We start from the raw sequence: 19492 nt of genomic DNA, 5'->3' as shown, positions 1-19492 counted from the left end.
CTCAGGCCTGCATGGAATGCCGTGCGGGGGGGGGGGGGGGGGGGGGGGGGCCCTGTAAAGATATGTGTCTTCTGACTATGACAACAACAACGTTTACCATTGTCCTAAATGTAGATTGTTCCTTTTGATATGCAACAGGATGTAAACATAGGTGTCTGGTGGGCTCTCCCGAGCCTGAGGACATTTAGCATATACTCCCTGATCTTCTGAAATAAATAACTGGAGCAAAGGTGCATTATTGTCCACTTAGCACGAGATGCCGTGGGCCCCCTGCTCCCTTAATTCTTAACTTTGTGTCTGTGTCTCATTCCTGCACTGCCCTGTCAGCAACAAGTGGCACCCAACGTGGGGCTCGAAGAACCGGACCTGGCTCCTGACAGAAGAATCGCTTGAACGACAGAGGTACAGCGGCGCTGGGACTCGGGGGGAGGTAACGGCCGTCTTTTGTATGCGTTCCTTGTAGAACGCCCCCGAGCATTATAAGCAGGGTAATGGGCAATGTTGAAGGACACAATAAATATGTTTCCTATATTTCCCTCTTACGGCAGCTGCTGCGGGCCAGCGGTGTCAAGGTGGGAGAGTCACAAATCTTAGAATTGCTACAGGTTATTGAAAAATACTGCTCTTGGTTCCCTACCCGTGGCTCCCTTGAACTGCTTGACTGGGAGCGGGTAGGTAAGGAATTGAAACAGAAACATATGCAAGGAGTTGATTTACCTGTTACTATTTGGTCTACATGGTCTTTAATTAAGTCTGTTCTTGAAACTTTAAAAACTGATGATGATGAGGAAGAATACGAGTCTGATGACAATACTGGTCCCAAACCTCTTTCTGATGATGATAAGGGTAAAAAAGATCCAGTAAAATCTCAAGTTTTTTATTCTTGTCAATGCCCCAAACCTCCTTCTGCGCCTTGCTGGGAGGAATGGCCCCCGGCCTCCTCCGCAGCCTCTTCCTGCACATAGCTGTACCCCGGTAGTTAAACCTGCCCGCCTCTCTGGCGTACAGCAGGGTCTGGCAGAAGCCAGGCGGCAAGGAGATTTAGAGGCCGTATGTTGTCCTGTTGCCTTCCCTGTTACGGTTCATGATGAAGTGCCTCCTGGCCGAGACGCTAATTATCCTGATGGAGTTTATACTTACTTCCATGAGCATGTCCCATTTGCAGTTCTTAAAGAATTGAAAAAAGCTGTATAAACGTATGGGGTTCATTCCCCTTTTTCAGTTGGCATATTACAAAGTTTAGCTGAAGGTTCTCATCTAATTCCCATAGATTGGACCACATTAGCCCGTACAGTCCTTAGCCCAGGAGAATTTCTACAATTTAGGACTTGGTGGACTGAGCATGCAGAATGACAGGCTGCACATAATCGGCAACAGAAAGTAAATATAAATCTAGATCAATTACTGGGCCAAGGAGCTTATTCCACTGTTGAAAATCAGTCTGTTTATAATGATCAGGCAATCGAGCAGATTCGCCGTTGTTGTTTGCAAGCTTGGAACAAAATTCAAGCGAAGGGTAAAGCTGCACAATCCTTTCAAAAGGTTTTACAAGGGCTGAAAGAATCGTATCCAGATTTCATTGCCCGGCTCGAAGAGGCACGAATTACTGTTGTGGGCCTAGGCTCCCCTCAGGGACTTATGCAAAGTGTTCATATTTTGCCTTGCCTTGGCCCTGAGGGACAGAAGGCCACTTTACAACCTTATGTGGCTGCTCTGCCTCTTCATCTTTGGGGCAGAGACCTACTTGAACAATGGGGTGCTACTGTACATATCCCTCCTCCTAGTGGAGTGTACAGTATTCAAAGCCACAAAATGATGGCAAATATGGGGTATGCCCCTAGCTGTGGGCTTGGCGTATGTTTGTAAGGTACCCCTTCACCCACACAAGTCTCACCAAAATGTGATCAATTTGGTTTAGGATATAAAAAATTTTAGTGGCGGCCGCTGTTCATTCGCCTCTCCAACCTGTCCCATTAGTATGGACTACAACAAAACCAGTATGGGTAGAGCAGTGGCCGCTTACAAAAGAAAAATTAGAGGCTTTACATGAATTGGTTCAAGAACAATTGTCCTTGCAGCATATCGAAGAGTCTTTATTGTGACCTCAATAAAGAAAAAATCAGGAAAATGGAGAATGTTAAATGACCTAAGAGGTGTTAATGCTGTCATTCAGCCCATGGGACCTTTACAACCTGGGCTCCCCAATCCTAGCATGATTCCTGAAAACTGGGCTTTAGAGGTCATTGATATTAAAGACTGTTTCTTTTCCATCCCTTTAGCTGATCAAGATAAGGAAAAATTTGCTTTTACTATTTTGTCCCTTAACAATAAAACCCCTTCTAAATGATATCAGTGGAAGGTTTTACCACAAGGTATGCTAAATAGTCCTACAATATGTCAATATTATGTCGACTGTGCTTTACAGCCTATTTAAATTTTCCTAAAGTTTATATAATCCATTGTATGGATGATATTTTGTGCTCTGCACCTCAGGAGACTGAATTAGAAGCTTTGTTCTATGCTGTTCAAAAAGCTTTACAGGATGTAGGATTGCATATTGCTACTGACAAAGTGCAGTGTACTTTGCCTGTACAGTATTTGGGTTCTAGTATCAATAGACTTACAATTCAACCCCAAAAAGTACAACTCCACAGAGATGCTGTTACCACCTTAAATGATTTACAAAAACTACTAGGGGATATTAATTGGCTTCGCCCCAAAGTAGGTATAGCTAACTCTGAGCTCTCCAACTTATTTTCTCTCCTTTGTGGGGATTCAAAATTAAACAGCCCTAGATCTTTAACTTCAGCTGCAGAGATGGAATTACAATTAGTGGAACCTAAAGTTCAACAAGCTCAGATATCCCATGTTGATCCTACACAACCTTTATCTCTACTTATCTTTTCCACTCCCAAATCCCCCACAGGCTTGCTTTTGCAAAATGATAAGCTTGTAGAATGGATCTTCTTGCCCAATTCTTCCGTAAAATCCATTTCCCCTTATCTAGATCTCTTAGCTACTTTAGTTGCTCAAGCCAGAAAAAGGGCAAAACAACTCAATGGTTTTGACCTTCATGTAATTGTGCTCCCTATAACTGCTAAAGAACTCTCAGTTATTTTGCAACAACATCTAGCTTGGCAAATTGCTCTAGCTGACTATGTTGGCCAGCTGGATAATCATTATCCAAAAAATGATCTTTTCCAGTTCATTTGAGGTACACAATGGATACTGCCTAAGTATACTCCTTGTGAGCCTTTAATCAATGCTCCCATTGTTTTTACTGATGGGTCATCTAAAGGTCGAGCTGCCTATACTGGCCCTAAGTTCAAAGTTTTAGATCTTCCTTATTTCTCTGCCCAGCAAGCTGAACTGGCTGCTGTAATAGCCATCTTAACAGATTTTTCTGAGGCTGTTAATATTTTATCTGATTCTGCCTATGTTGTTCATGTAGCTAGTAAAATTGAAACCGCATCCATTAAGCAACAGTTGCCTCCTTGTTTATTTAACCTTTTTCTTGAGCTACAATCAGCTATTCGCACTCGTTTATCTCCTTTTTATATTACCCATATTCGTTCCCATACCAACCTTCCAGGCCCTTTAGCAGCTGGCAATGCTGCTGCGGATAAATTATTACTGCCTGTTATTTCAGAAGCTTCTCATTTTCAGTTGCTTACTCATCTTAATGTGCAAGGACTCATGGCTCGATTTTCCCTTACTAGAACACAAGCTAAAGATATTGTTTCTTCTTGTCCTAATTGTCAACTCCTTACTGCTCCACCTTTGCAGGATCCTGGTGTTAACCCTTGTGGTCTAGCCCCCAATGATTTATGGCAAATGGATGTTACTCATATCCCTTCCTTTGGCCGCTTAGCCACTGTTCATGTCAGCATTGACACGTACTCTGGCTTTCTTTGGGCCACAGCACAAACTGATGAAACATTTCAACATGTTCGTACTCACCTTTTTGCCTGTTTTGCCTCTATGGGCTTGCCCCGTGCTTTAAAAACTGATAATGGCCCAGCCTATACATCTGCAAAATTTGCTACTTTTACTACAACTTGGGGCATTCATCATACCACTGGTATTCCTTATCATCCCCAAGGACAAGCTATTGTTGAGCGTGCCCATCATACTTTAAAAACTATGTTAACAAAACAAAAAGGGGGAGATGATGGAACTCCCCATGAAGGATTATCAAAAGCTTTATTTACTTTAAATTTTCTAAATTTTTATGAAAAACTGGGTGGCACTGCCGCAGAAAGACATTTTCCAGCTGAAAAGATGACACTGAAACATTATTTCCAGAAAGCACCTCCTATATGGTGGAAGGACATGCTAACTAATGAATGGACAATGGGTACTTTATTAACATGGGGAAGAGGTTATGCTTTTATTTCCCCAGGTGACGGACGAGCACCACTTTGGATACCGGCCTGACGACTGAAGCCGTACCATGAACCCAGCAAAGAAAAGAAAATTCCTATGGGACGTCGAGCCACCAGTGATGCAGTTCCAGGGTCTGACGCTGAAGACAACAGTGATCGGGCCAACACCCCGAACTAGGGAAGCCCAACATCCAACTTGGGGTCAAATAAAGAAATTATGTCAGGATGCTGAAAAACAAATCCAACGGGACAAGCTGCCTGTGACAGGTTCTAACCTGACGGCAGCAATGTTGGCTCTTGTTGCTATTGCTGTGAGTATATCTCTGGCATGTGCTCATTCTGGAAATTATACCTATTGGGCTTACATTCCTAACCCCCCATTGCTGCAACAAGATAAAAACATTGGCAATGCAAAAGAAAACAGTTCGTTCAGTTTTCCCTCCTTCTTATTTTGGCTGCCTGGGTCCAAACCATTGTTGGGCATGGAGGCCACGGGGCATAGGCTGTCAAGGAGACAAAACTAACCCTCTTGGGGGGCGTTGCCCCTCCCTTACATCACCCTGTATGGCCCTGGAGGATGGCTGGTTAGCCAGAGATGGGTAACATTCCTTAGGGAAGGAACAACCTAAGACAGGCACAGTCGCAGAGGGGCCATCAGGAGAAAACTTGGGGGCCAACAGAGGTGGGGCACAGAACCTCACCCCCCCAGCTTTGCAAGGGTCTGAACCCTCACCCCTTTTAAGGGAGGTCGCCTGCCCCCGTGGCTACTTTGTTTCCCATGCCTGGCTCAGATCAGAGCCCAAGTGGCAGAGAGAGATCTGGCCAGCGGCTAAAATAAAAATGGAGACATGTGGGAAACTGAGTCTTCCATGTTGCCTGAGGAATATCTAGGGTGGTGGCTTAGAATGCTAAGCCTCAGGCCTGCATGGAACGCCGTGCGGGCCCGCCCTGTAAAGATATGTGTCTTGTGACTATGATGACAACGTTTACCATTGTCCTAAACGTAGACTGTTCCTTTTGATATGCAACAGGATGTAAACATAGGTATCTGGTGGGCTCTCCCGAGCCTAAGGACATTTAGCATATACTCCCTGATCTTCTGAAATAAATAACTGGAGCAAAGGTGCATTATTGTCCACTTAGCACGAGATGCAGTGGGCTCCCTGCTCCCTTAATTCTTAACTTTGCGTCTGTGTCTCATTCCTGCGCCGCCCTGTCAGCAACAAAGAAGGACATGATATGATTTACATGATGAAAGTTCACTTCTTGTGCTGTGAGAAAAGTGAAATTGGAGAGACTGGATAGAAGACTAATGGAATAGTTGTTTAGGATTAGTGTTCTTTAGGGGAGGTGGAGCTGGGGAATGTTTTGTGGACAGAATTGACAAGATTACATGAAACATAAAGGGAAGAGAGAAATCAAGGATGACTCTTCAGTTTCTGCCTTGAGCAACAGGCAGTGCTAAGAAGTGAAGATGTTAGGATGAAGGATGGCGGATGGGAATCAAGACTTTTGAGGACGACATGCCAAGTGTGGGATGCCTATTAGCTATCCAAGTGGATGTGAGTTCAGGGGAAGAGGTCACGTCTGAAGACACAACTTTGGAAGTCACTAGCGTTATCGGTGGTATTTTAACACAGGACTGCATAAGATCCCCAAGCCAATGTTTGCTTTAAGGAATACTGGATAAACTAAAAATTTGTATGCAAAAATATTATTTGTCAAGAATCTATATGAGCAAGATCCAGTTTAACAAAAAATGATGCCGTATATAATAGTCAATTTTTTAAAGCATCTCAAGCTTATTAATTTTCAAGATGAGTGAAAAGAACTCCAAGGGATCCTCTTCACCTGATTGAGAGCACCCAGAGACTTCATCACAGATCACAATGTGTTTTGGGATTTCTGTTCTTGAGGGATGAATATCATAAGAAATCAGATATGTGAGGAAGGAAGAAAACTGAAAACTAAAAGAGTTGCTTCACTTCATCAGAAATGTAGAGCTTTATAGATTAAAAAAAAATTACACTTAAGATTTATCTCTTTGTTCTAAACTTTGGTTCATTTCCTTTAGAAAATAGAACAAGGTTTTACACATTTGCAATCTGCAAAAACATTGGTTCATAAATACTGAAATCCACTGAATTGTAAGTTTTTAGAGGGCAGGAAGCATGTCAGTCATATTTTGCATCCACAGTGCCTGAACAGTTAATAAATGTTTGTTAAAAGGTTTAATGAACTTCTTTAGTAAAGAAAAAAAAAGAATTTTAAAGAATGAAAGGGAGTTTTACCATTGGGTTAGGTTTCTCTGTCTCCCTTACCTCACTCCCACAAAAACAGAAGCAGTAAAGAGAAAATTTGATAATTAGAAAGAAATTATAGTTATACATATCATGCAGAAAACCTGCTGACAAAAGCCAACGGATTATAAGACTTCCCTTATATCAGACCCCAGAAAAAAAAGAGTCTAACATATACAAGGAATGTCTGATCCAAGGGCCCTGCTGCTTATCTCATAGATATCAGGTGTGCCATAAACTAAGGGTTAAAGGCTGTTTTAGATATCCCAGTCCTAGTGGCACCTAGACCCCAAAAGGGCTGATAAGATCAGATAGGTCCATAAGATGAACAACCACAAACAAGCCAAAAGGCCTGCTTCCTCCACATAGATAACACAGCTACATTTCAAAGAATAATGCTCAGAACCCTAGCAACCAATCAGCCCAGAAATTGATATGCACGCACTCACCCAATGGAGGCACAGAACACACACTCAGCAGGCACCCTTCCCCCCCAACATCCTCCCATCCCAACGTGGGTTTTCCTTTAAAAAATGCTGCTCTCAAAGAGCTGGAGCCATTATCTTTCTTTCTTTCCTGCTGGCTCCCACCTGCTTTCTTCCTCTAACGAACCTTAAACTACTTAAACCATGACTTGCAGCATTGTGTGGATTCCTGAATGACTTTGACCTAACACCTTATTTCCTCAGGGAAATAAACTTACTAGTATACTAGATATCTGTCTGGAAAATAAAAACCTGAAAAAAAAAGGCTGCTAAAAGGGGAGCACTATCTATTGAATGGCAACCACCCGGCCCCACTCTAATCTGTTCCCCATCCTGCGAAAAGAGTTTCAAAATTGCAGTATTTGAATCACACCCCCAATGAAAATCTTCCAACAGCTCCTCAGTGCTCTTGGACGAGGCCCTGGGCACCTGGGCTGCCATGCCGCCCCGCCGCGCCGCCCCGCCCCGCTCCCCGCCGCCAGGCCAGGCCGTCTCTGCGCTGCCTGAGGCCTCCGCCGCCCTGCGCCTGCTCGGGATACCGCCCCCTGCTCGCGGGCTCCCGCCGCTTCTCTCCCAGGTCTCAGGGAATGGATCCCGCACTCAGAGAAGCTTCCCGGGGTTCCCAGACCCTGTTAGGTCCCCAAGGTTCACACGCCTGTAAGCCACAGTTGTAATGAACTAGTCTGTCATAAATTATTTCGTATCTGTCTTCCTTTCTAGATTTTAAGTACCAGGAAGGCAGCTAGCACTACAGTCCCGTGACTAGCCTGGCTCACTTCCCCGCCGAATAGAAGCGCTCAGTTTTTGACTGAGTGAATGGATGAATACGTAAAAGAGATGCAAAGGTAATTTCTTACCCTTGATTTCAACACCTGGGGAGATCAAATGGCTCTAGGGATTCTTTTTACAGCTGGAGGGGATATAGACCCAGACTAGACCCATATAAAAGGCCGGAGGGTGATCACGCAGAGCCTCTTAAAGTACGAGTTCAGTCGTAGGAAATAGGAGCCGCCTGCGCCATTAATAATGTTACCAGAATCACCGCACTGTGGTGTGAGGAAGGTATGACACTGACATGGGGCTTAACAAAAACACTGATATGGCCCCACTCTTAGATAAGATGTCAGATGCATGTTTCCATGAATTTTCGTAGCAACTAGTGCTTTAATTTGAATGAAAAATCTCAACTTATAGAACCAAATTCTCATTACTAACAAAAGAAATGTGTCGTTTACTAAATTTCTAACTTCCTGGGAAAACTTCCTTGAAACAATATCTACACTAAGTGTACACTGCAAATAAAATAAAATATGCTAAAGCTTAATAAAATATTCCAAAATTCAATATTTAATATAATACTAAAATTTCTTAAAACAAATTACATAAAGTCTTTTCCTAATGTTAACTTCAAGTACACTAATACCTAGAGAGCAGCAACTGACAAACCTAAGATTTATAAGTGGGATTTATAGCTTTACTAATACTCTTAAAGCAAAAAATAAAAGAAAAAGTCCTAGTTATTCTTAACACTTTTCTCAGAGATTGTCTTATACAATTTTACAATCATATGTCCAAAATATTTTAATTATTTTTAGTATCTTGTCACATAAAATAATAATATATGCAGTTGATTTAGTAGTTTATTTTAGAAGGAAAAAAATAAAAGTGCTAACCACATAAGTCTGATGTGAGAGTACATAACATAGCTGAAGTAATAATGCCATGAAGTTTTTTTAACTGAAATCAGTTAAAAACAAACTTCAATGTTTCCTAAGGAAAATATCACAAATTAACCAGCCTTTAATAAGAAACTGGCTTTCCAGTTACTCTTGATCAAGAACATCTATTTTAATTCTCAATTTCTTACTTGTTTCATTGCTCTTTCCTATTGAGTGTGAAATATTCTAAAATATGGTGTGATTGTAAAACCAACACTTCTAAAACCAAACTTACCACCCGCCTACCTCACTCCCAATAAGTAGCACATCCTGACTTCTCTGTCTCAAATGATGGTCTTTTCTTCATTATGACTCAAATCCTAAATCAACTTGAACACTTTCTTCTCCTTTACCAAAGTATTGCTTCAGAGTTTTCACCAAATTTACATGACTTGTTCCTTTACCATCTCGCTTGTACTTTCACTGAAATAAAGTTAATTCAGTTCCTAATTGCATAGATTTATAGTTCATATATTTTGACAACTTCCTCTTTGGTCTCTGAGCCTTGGTTTTTGTTCATTCTTTCAACAACTACTTATCAAGTGCTTACCATATACCAGGCACAGTTATAGGTGCTGGAGATACAATAATGAACAATATAGGTAAATGTCCAGCTCTCAGGAAGCTTACATTATAATGAGGGAGAGAATCAATCAATAATTATATAATATGATGCCATTAGTAATGCTTTGAAGAAACATAAAGCCAGTTAAGGGGCTAGAAAGTGATGGAGGGTACTATGTAGAGAAAGTGGTCAAGGAAATTCTTTTTGAAGAGTTGAGATTTGAACAGACAATTGAATGAAGCAAGGGAACTAGTGCCATTTCTGGGGAAAGCAGGGTCCATGTGGAGGGATTGGCAGGTGCAAAGGCCCTAAGATGGATTAAGCTTGGTGTTTGTGTGTTCAAAAACCTGTAAAGCTGGAAAATAAGGAAGGGGGAGAGTGGTAGGAGATGATGTTGGTGATGAAGCCAGAGGCCAAATCATAGAGGGTGCTGGAGGCCATGGTAAGAGTGTAGATTATATTATAAATGTGGTATTTATATATTTATATCATATTATAACACTGGAATATTTAAAGCAGAAAGTTCCATGATCCAACTATTTTAAAAGCATGTCTCTAGCTGGTTGGGAAGTAATCGGTAGGCAGGTGAGAGCAGAAGCAGGTAGACCACATGGAGGATACAGTTGCAGTGCAAGAGAGAACCACAGGTTCTCTAGGGAGGGAGTGGAAGACAGGGAGAGTGATCAGATCCTGGATGTATTCTTGAAGGTAGAGCAGTAGGAAATGCTGAAGGATTGGCTATACAGTGTGAGAGAGAGGAGATGACTCTAGGGTTTTTGGCCTGAGCATCAAATGGATGGTAGTGTCTAAGAGGGCCAAGAGGCGGTACATGGTGTGTATTCAAGAGTTCTGTTTCAGAAACTTTAGTTTAAATACTTAAATTGAGATGACTCCATTTCATCCTCACTTCGGTGTCATAGCCACATTAGGCTTCCTAAAATGAAACTTTCACTATATTATTCTTCTATCCATAAAACTTTAATAGAATCCCAGAATGTAACGAATAAGTTTTGGACTCTTAAGCCTGGAAGTCAAGGCTCTCCACAATGCTCTCTCTTCCCAAACCCACCCAACTTTTTCTCATTACTATATATCTCATAGTGCCCGGAAAATAAGGATACATGCACAATAAAGTGTTTGGTGAAGGAATAAAAATATCTGTCACTATTCTTGTGGATATGTTCATCCTTCACCCTATTCAAGAGTCACTGCAGCTTACCTCCACACTGAAATCATTCTCAGTCATATTGGCTGTGTTACTGTCCCCCTACTCTGCATGCCCACCCAGTGGTGTGCTGGTAGGGACAAAACCCTGATTTGTAACATTCACTGATATCTGTGGTGTAAACACTCCAACAATGGCTGACTGCAAGCTACTAAGATAAAGTCCCTGATAACTGGGTTGGGAAGAGACATGCACAGTCGGCAGGCACCAGCTCCAGCACACAAACTGCCTGAACCATTTATGAAACTCCTACTGCATAGTGACTTCTATTGTAGATGTCTGTGTACAAATCTTCTTCCTCTATTGTAAATTTGTAGAGATTTTAAAAATCAGTCACATATATGGCTAAACCCAGTTAAATTATACTGAGGCCTCACTCACTTACAAAATGGAGAACTGGACCCAGGCAAACTACAAAATCCCACAGTCTGTGTCTGAATGACCTGTGTATCTCCCAAGTTTTTTCAGTCCAATGCCCTGAATGAAGCTGAATAAATAAAGCATCATATTGGACCCTAAGTCAGAAAAAGATAAAATAAAGGAATACATGATGGCATTTTAGGTTAAAAAATAGAAAATCTGACCACAGAGGACTCTATATAATTGCTTTTCTTTAGACAGAGCTGAAGAATAAAAGTGTAGCTTTTTCTTTAAAGTAATTCAAAGTACACACTGATTAGTAGTCCAGAGAGCATAATTAATCTTGGACTAAAGTGTAATCATTGAACAAAAAAAGAGAACACAATGAAATATTAAAAGAAAACTAAAAGATAGGAAGTTGACTCGGAATCACAGCACAGAATGAAAATAATAGCTCTTGGAAATTGTTATGAAGTGTAACACATCTGATTCAAGGAAAATGAAATAGTGGGCTTTTCTATACCCAATTTTTGACAGGTATGCCATGAGAGTTGGTTTAAATCAAATTAACTCTCAGAGTTTAAATCCACATGAAAGACAAGTTACTTTATTTCTTCTCTGCTCTATGTAGGATGGAATACAGGTAAGCTAAGGCACAAAGACTGGTGTTCAAGTGAGTCAGAAATAGTTAAGAAGGGTGAAAACACAGATCCTCTGATACTTTTCATGGGATGCATCTCTGCCTCAACCCTGGCTGTTACACTGCTATTCACCACTCTGACTCCTTTAACAACACCAGGCCCAAACCAGGCTTGCCTTTCCTAAGTGCTGAGGGTGCAGGCAGTGCTGGGGTTTAAGGTAGCAGGACCAGTGGCAGCGAATGAAGTGCCATGGCTGTAGGGGTTAGAACTGGGGGTAGAACAGGCCTTAGCAGCAAGGTCAGGCAAGTGGAAAGTGGGAGAGAAGGCTTCAGGGCCTATGCTCCAGGAATTCATCCATGCAAGTCAAGAGAATAAGATGCAAAGAGTGGGGAAGAAGGGGTCCTTTGTCCATAAGACAGTTCCATTAAAAAAGGTCACTGGTTCTGCTACATTTTGTTTTGTCATCTCACATGTCTGGAAAGAATGAAACCCTAAGAACATAATACCTGTTTTCACTTTAATAGCAAATCCTTTCGTTCACTTGTTTTCTTAACTTTCTTTAGGCACAGACAATCCTAGAATGCAAGTGATATTTGCTAGTTTATCTATGATAATGTGTATGCCCTATGCTTTTTAGAAGTAGGGAGAAAGGAAGATATTGTAATCAATCTTAGAAATGGCTTGACAGTACGGCAGTATCACAGAAATAGTTTTACCTTTACAGCCATTTAATTCCTGGTTGTCTTGATGTTTATGGCTAATCTGCTTTGAAAACTGATTAAAAAAACTCTCTATATACAGTTAGCAAAGTTTGAGCTAATATATATCTTCATGATATACAGAGTCACAATATGCAAAAGCTTTTCTCAGGGATGAACAGTGCAGAAAAGGGAGGGAGGGAGGGAGGAAGGAAAGATCAGAGAAACGTATGAAATCTCACAACTCTTTACAAGGGAGATTAAGTGAATAATGAATAAAATAGTTTAACAGAAAATAGGTGGAAGAAGTGGTAGGTCCTCTTTACAGCGCCAAAATATCTATGATCAACACTTTCTGGTTGCAAAACAAAGCAGACTTTTAGGGATTTTTTCATATTTATCATATAATAAAACTAATTAAATTGCCTCAGGTATGGACCATGAGAGAGGAACAGGCAGTAGAAATATCGCTTTACACAGTCAAATCTGCCCTTCTGGGCCCCTAAGTAGGAATGTAAAATAAGTGTACAGAAGGTAGAAGCAGTGCTAACCTGGTCCAACTTATAGTGAGAGTTGTTTCTTTGTTCTTATTTTTATGTCTGAGTTTCAAAGGTTTCAAATTTTTTTTTACAAAAGCATATGTATAAGAATATGTGTATGGGTGTAACACTCAAAATTATTATGAAACACCCGAACACAAATTGGCAGGCCCCAAGTAGTGTCAAAAGATATTACATGTACGTATCCATGTAATAAATTATCTTACAAAAAGTCTATCTTTATTTTCAAATTCTTCATGCTCACAAATAGAAAGATAATAGTGGATTTCTAACACTAAATTACTGAGCTACTTCTTGTCCAAGTCCTGTACTTGCTTATCAACTGGTGACTTATGCAGTCAGTCCTATTTAATTACTAGCTTTGCTGAAGAATGCTAAGTGTTCATAAATTTAGAAGTTGTATTAACGAGTTAAAATGTGCAAATTCTTTAAATTATCATTGTAAATGCTCTGGAGATAAGTAAGCATGGCACGAGAAGATAAGTTAGGAACACCACCACTTTTCATTTATATAGTAGTCTCTCCAGGGACAAAAATCATTCTGAAGCCTAACAGGCAACATCCTGTTGGTGAAAAAGAAGTAATTGCTCATTTTTGGTAAGTGATTTTAAGTAATCAGTATACATTTCGTGAATTTTCCCTTATGTTTCCCAATGATATTTAATGGCTTGAAAAAAAGATTTTGCACTTTCAAAAAACAGGTAATGTTCCTGTTTAAAATCTTTAATGTGTTCAGTTCAAATATTAAACTAAATAACTACAAATTCTTCTCAGTATTAGGACTGCATATTCAAACATAATTATTTACAATTTTCATGAGTTTATGAATAGACCTCCTTGATTTCATGCATTTCTTCATTTTAAGTTTGCCCTATTAAAATAAAAAATACAGTGAATTAACACATAGTGTTTTATAATATCTTCCTAGCTATAGAATATCAACAAAATGAACCTTCATAATATACAAAGTATTAACTACCTGGTTTAATAGATCTTCTACTTTTTTCTGCCATGAATCCCTAGCTGCATTTTTCTCTCGTTCTTTTAATTGCAAAAGTTGAGACATTGCTGACTTTTTATCCTCTTCATGCTGAAGTCTTAACTCTTCACGGAGTTTAGAACACTCTTGTCTAAAACAAAAACAAAAACAGGAAAAGCATTTACTTTGTAAAGAGAATTGTTCCTCTTACTAACATCAGTAGAATCATTTGCAGGTTTTCTAAGTGTTATACAGTTCTCCCCAAACTTCTGTGAGATAGAGTAAGAGTAGATTATTTTATAGTGACTATAAGGCATGTTGATAACTTACCAAGATCTCTGACTTATCAATTTATCAATGGAAGATAAAGGACTAGAACAAACAAGTCTTCTGACTCTAGGTTAGTACACTATATTTTATATGCAAGGCAACTGAATCAGAAAAAAGTAAATCTATCTATTCAGGAAAAAAAAATTGATTTATCTGTGTCTACTCACCAGAAAATTCATTTAAAATGCTGCTACTATGTCTTTAACAGTATGACAATATGAGCCAAATAATAGAAAACATTTTTGCATGTGTGAATTGATAAGATTACATTGTAGATGGTTAAGCATACCTAAGATTTTCAGTCCATTTTATTTCTAAGTCATGAGCCATCTTGTCCACTCTCAGCTTCTCTTCTTCCTTCACGACAGCAAGTGTTTCTTCATGTTTTTGCCTTACTTGTTCTAGCTCACCCTGAAGAATGAAAACTTTTCAGTGAAAATTAATTATCAAGAAATAAAGTCCCTGCCAGATATTTCAAATAAGTAGAGTTTCTGCATCATAACTCTTAAATTCTTACAGCACAATGATTGATAGTGCCATCTATGATAATTACTCAAGATTTTCAGACAATAAGATAAGTAGAACACATTTTATATTTTAAATATCCTTGTCTAAACTGTATTTTATTAAGGTTTATGATTTTTACAAATTATTTTAAATAGTTTAAAATCAGCATAATTAATCATCATAACTAAACCTTCTATATCATGGGTATCTACTAATAGATTATTAAATTATCAACACATATATACACATTGCATAGACAGAAGTGTTATTCAAATTCTTATTCCGAAGTATGCTATTTATTCAAAACATGGATTGCTCTTTTACTTTTTTGGGATGTGCTACTACTGCCAATAAGGCTTATGCATTATACCTGTACCCCAGTGAAATGATTAAAATAATTATCAGGAATTTGGGCTACTAAATATTTTTATTATGTGATTTCAAACCAGTGGTCCATGTGTTCAGTGTTGTGATAATATGAAATGTTATATCTGAACTCTCTGCAGATTGGCATAAATCACGTGCCTTTCTGGTGCCTGGGGCTGGAGGTGACCTGTTTGCACAGCACTGGCAGCCGTGGGCCCGAGACAGCAGTGCACTGCTCTCGGGGTGCAGAGCAGAAAAGGAACAGGTGATGGTCCATCCTCCTGTTACTGCAATGACCCTTTCCAGATCACCTACTTGCTGATGGTCTCTGGGGTAGCATTTGTTGATCTGTATATCCAGACATGGAAAAGAAGCAACAGAGTTGCAACTGCCATTTCTACATTGCTGACCTACTATGAAGCAGTAATACTGAAAACTGAATTTAGTCATCTTAGCCAACTGTTTTTTTTTTCACTAAGTTACCTTGCCTCTAGGAACTACTCTTCCCACAAAGGGAACATTAAATGGAACAGAACTGGTTTATTATTAAAAAGCATTTATTTTACTGAATGTAAAGTATTTGATTAAACACTAATGGGGTGGGGATGAGGGAAAGAAGTAAAACTAACACTTGCTTTTAAGGAGTTTACACACAGTTGTGATAAACCATGATGCCACATGCATATTTTCTTAATTAAAATTGTCCATCAGGACTGAAAATAAACAGTTGATAGGTTTTGCTTAAAATTTTTTTTTTTTTTTTACCATTTTCTACTATTGGATAGAAGCACATTGTAAATGTGAGGGACCTTAAGGAAATAACACTGAATCCTTAATCTTAATTCTCAATGCCAGGATGGGGATGGGGGTGGTGGTAATCAGGATAAAATGCCCTGAAGGCAGGAACTTCACCAAAAGCAGGGACAGAGAACCCTATGTAGCATATAAACACAGCTAGATTTACCATCATTCATTAGAAATATTTCAACATTAAAAAAATTTTAAATACAGTTTTACTACCTTAAAACAGATTTCCTGGTATTTTGACAATGGAAAAAAACATGTCTTGATACAGTTAGATCATGCAGATCAGCTTCATCCCACAAAATACTACCATAGAGGTTATAGTCAATATGTTTAGCATAACATAAACTAAGTATATCAAGTTGTATATTATACCAGCTCTAAATTCCAACCTATTCCATGTTATCTTTTAACTGTCATATGGCATAGTCACTAGAGAAAGGTAAGCAGAAGGAAAGGAAGATTCAGGGAGAATAAATTAATCTGCTTATTTGGTTAAAGAATTTAAAAATCTAATATAATTAGTATTCAATGGACACAGAATATAGTTGTACCTTAGATAAAATATAACTGGAATTATACAGGCACTGTACACAACATATATCCACTAAAGGACCTTTATGTACAAGCTTTGGAAATATTGCCAATTCCAAGCTTAAAAAGTAAAATTTGAAACAATAAAAGGCAGCATTTACTGAGTGTACACTGTTTTGCTAAGCACTGTGCTGTAGACAGTTTATCTCATTTAATTACCACAATAGCCATACAAACCATAGGAAACAGGATTCTCTGCCTTTCCCACCCACATTTTGCTTATGAGGAAATGGAGGCTTAGAAAGGCTGTGACTTGCCCAAAGTTAAATACCAAGTGGTGGATCCAGCATCCAGCCCAAGCAACCTGACTTCAGATCACCTCTCTGAAGGAAAAGGTAAGAAGTAGATTTCCCAACCTGTTTTTCTCTCCCTGCAAACTCCCTGGCTACGATCCCCCAAGTTTTAGGATTCTATCTCTCTGCTGGCTGAGGTACTCTGAATCTTTGCTCTGCCTCACGAGAATAAAGGGGAAAAGCAGAGCCTTTCTGAAATCTGAAGATCAGAGACACTCAGAATCACTTAGTTGCTATACTGATTACCAAAAATAGAACTGCCCATACTAATCATATACAATATATTTACAAAAAGCTTTAAGTAAAGTGCCTAAATCATAGTTTTTACTTCACTGATTTTTAGAGTAGGATTATGAAATCACCTCAGCATTTAAGAGTGCATCCTTGGTCTCCTTTAGCCAACCTTTAGTCAAGCCAAGTTCATTTTGAAGTCTTTCCCGGGAGTCCTGAAGACTGGCAATGAGTCCTTCTGCAGAGCCCAGACCTTGTTCACTTTTCCTTACCAGGTCCTGGAGCCGGCCAACCTGTAGGTAGAATACTTGTTAACATAACTCATTGTTTTAGACTAGCAAAACAGTCACACTTCTCTTCTTAAAGTGTTTTCTTTAGTTATAATTTTACTTCATGAATCATTTCTTGATGAATTTGGAAGAAGTACTCAAATCATCATAATAGGCTTCATCTGTTGTTTTTTTTTTAAAGACTACCATATTATGATTTTCCCTTTTATGACAATCATGCATGCACCTTGAGCTCCCACTGTAACAAAGAGAATACCTGATTCTATCATATGATCAAATACCTATAAAAAGGAGTGAAGCTAGATAAAGATTATAACAAAGATTGAAAAAAGAATTTTTGAGAAAAAAATATATCTTAAAAACTGCACTTTAAAATTGAATCACATATTCCTCTTACATCCAGTTCTGCTATTTATAAAGGTGATCTATATAAGTCAATATTGATAAGCTGGTAAATACACCATAAACTAGAATAAATTGTGATTTCTGTGATTTAATATAAAATTTGCCTCATGAAATCGTCAAGAATTGAATATACACATTTTCAAAATTAGGAGATAATAGACAATTTGTTAATCAAGCAGATCTTTACCTTCAAATTATGAGAACAAAAAATCCACAAATAAAATACTTTAAATTATCTAGGAAAATGCTAGGAAGTGGCCAAGCCCATGAAAATTCTATTTCTCATTGTAAATACAGACATCCCAAATAAAACTATGAAAATTTTCCTTTACCTTTCTCTCAACTACAGTGCCCTCCCCAGGGTGCAAAGCCTTCTGGTCCCCTTTCCCTGTACACATGTGCTGATATATGTATATGCTGAACAATTCTGGTGATGATTCCATTTTACCTTGTGTCTTTAAAAGGATGTTAACCTCATAAAATGAGCTGGGAAGTTCCCGTTGTTTTGTGTGCTCTGAAATATTTCCATAGAAAAGAATGAGCTATTTCTTGAAATTTTGGTAGACCTGACCCACTAAATCCTCTGGGCCTGGTCCTTCTCTAGACACATGTTGAACTACCTTAATTTCTTTCATGGTTAGAATTGGTTTAGTCAGGTTTTTCAACTACTTTGAGTCATTTTAGAAATTTAAATTTTCATTCAAAGGCATCTTTTTCTAATTAAAAAATGTACCACTATATTTGCACATAGTATTCACCATGTTTTAAAATTTTCTCTGTCACTATATTTATGTTCCCTTTCCCTATATTACTTACTTGTATCTTCTCTACTTTTTGTATTGATCTGGCTTGTCATAATGAGTTGGAGAATGAATCAATGGAAAGAAAGCATCTGCAACTTAGTTGAAAGAATACTGAACTTAGCAGAAAATCTAGTTTCAGGGCCTGGGTTCTGTCACTTTAAAATAGGAGGAACAGTACTTACCCCACAGAGTTACTATAATGATACTCAAGGATGTATGAAAAAACTTTAACTAGAAAGCAACATGCAAACATTAAGTACTAATCAAAAGGGAAGGTACAATCAAATTTATCCACATGGAAAAGGATATTCTTCCATAATGCAGAATATTTTCAGATGAATAGAAAATTTTCAAGTACATATACAAATGCAATATATGAAAAAAGTTATAATGAATAACATTCTCCTTACTACATAAGGAATAAAAAGAGAGGGTCTGTTGAAGAAACTAAGAATCAAATTAGAGACAAAGTGTATTATGTTTAAACAGGCAAAAAATGTAAAACTCTGCACAATTAAATATGATAAAATATAAAAAGGAAATAAGTGGCCATCATAACCGATTAAAATTTGTTTTCTAAAATAATATAAAAACGTGTATGTGTGGGAAAACATCTGTCGTTTGTCTTCCAATATCAAAATCCCCTTTTGGCATTTTGGGATCCACTCTCCTTCCTTATCAGTCTGTGTGGTCTCAGTAGGACTTCAACCCAAACTTGTTCAAAGCATAAACCAATAAGTTGTCCCATCTGTTGGCCATGAGGATTGGATCAGGGGTAGGCACGTTATTTAAGCTTATCTACTCACAGGGATATTGAGACTTTTAAAGGAGCTCTGTTTTAGTTTGCTAATGCTGTCAGAATGCAAAACACCAGAGATGGATTGGATTTTATAAAAGGGGTTTATTTGGTTATACAGTTACAGTGTTAAGGCCATAAAGTGTCCAAGGTAACA

At 38.7% G+C, this 19492-nt stretch overlaps 1 protein-coding gene across 4 annotated transcripts in view; it reads right to left on the bottom strand.

Moving 5' to 3' along the window:
• Positions 1-19492, bottom strand: part of FAM184A (family with sequence similarity 184 member A) — a 159719-nt gene that overhangs the window by 35144 nt on the left and 105083 nt on the right. For all 4 annotated transcript variants that reach the window (XR_005217983.1, XM_037843921.1, XM_037843919.1 and 1 more), the window contains exons 7-9: positions 17173-17334; positions 14536-14657; positions 13917-14067 (exon numbers count right to left, since the gene is read on the bottom strand). Coding sequence is in view for 3 of the 4 variants with exons in the window: in XM_037843921.1 (XP_037699849.1) it covers positions 13917-14067; positions 14536-14657; positions 17173-17334 (435 nt within the window). In the remaining variant the exon portion in view is untranslated. The remainder of the gene's footprint in view (positions 1-13916; positions 14068-14535; positions 14658-17172; positions 17335-19492) is intronic.

Source organism: Choloepus didactylus, chromosome 7, assembly GCF_015220235.1.
Source record: "Choloepus didactylus isolate mChoDid1 chromosome 7, mChoDid1.pri, whole genome shotgun sequence".
Taxonomy (NCBI): domain Eukaryota; kingdom Metazoa; phylum Chordata; class Mammalia; order Pilosa; family Megalonychidae; genus Choloepus; species Choloepus didactylus.
This window is presented reverse-complemented; position numbering and strand designations above follow the sequence as displayed.